Source organism: Eurypyga helias, unplaced genomic scaffold, assembly GCF_000690775.1.
Source record: "Eurypyga helias isolate BGI_N326 unplaced genomic scaffold, ASM69077v1 scaffold28780, whole genome shotgun sequence".
Lineage (NCBI taxonomy): Eukaryota > Metazoa > Chordata > Aves > Eurypygiformes > Eurypygidae > Eurypyga > Eurypyga helias.
Window position 1 is genome coordinate 1 of NW_010225471.1, and position 526 is coordinate 526.

At 61.2% G+C, this 526-nt stretch overlaps 1 protein-coding gene across 1 annotated transcript; it reads right to left on the reverse strand.

Moving 5' to 3' along the window:
* Positions 1-8: 8 nt before the first annotated feature.
* On the reverse strand, positions 9-518 carry MGAT1 (mannosyl (alpha-1,3-)-glycoprotein beta-1,2-N-acetylglucosaminyltransferase; the record flags this gene model as incomplete). Its single annotated transcript, XM_010149535.1, has 1 exon — positions 9-518. A coding segment is annotated over one exon (510 nt), but the record flags the coding sequence as incomplete, so codon positions are not given.
* Positions 519-526: the final 8 nt, after the last annotated feature.

Here is a 526-nt window from a genome sequence, read left to right on the forward strand (position 1 = left end):
ACGGCTCCCAGCTCCCGCCGCCGGTTCCCCTGGAGCTCCTCCACCCTCACCTCCGGCGCGGCGTACACCCTGGGGAGGAAAGAGCGCTCGTACTCGTCTTTTTTGAGGTAAGAAAGATCCAGTTGGGTAAAAGGCACGAAGCGGTCGTTCAGTTTGATGAATTTCAGGTACTGATCGAAGAACTGCCCGTGGCTGACGCCCTTCCGGCCGAAGGTCATCGTACGGGAGACCTCGGGGCGGACGCAGGAGCGATCCCGGCGCTGTTCGGGTTGGCGCATCCAATCGTCCCAAAAAGCCGGCGGCCACTTGGGTTCCAGCTCATCCCAAAGCTCGGCCAAGAGCAACCAGCCGAGGCCGGGAAAGAAGTCTGTGCGGTAGAGCAGATCCGCCCGCCCGACGTCCACCATCTGCTCCTTCCCGTTGTCGTTCCAAGCGGAGACGCACCAGAGGCTGGGATCGGCGAGGAGGAGCGGGAACGCCGCTTGGAAATACTCGAAAAAATCGGGAGCCACCTCTAAATCGTCTT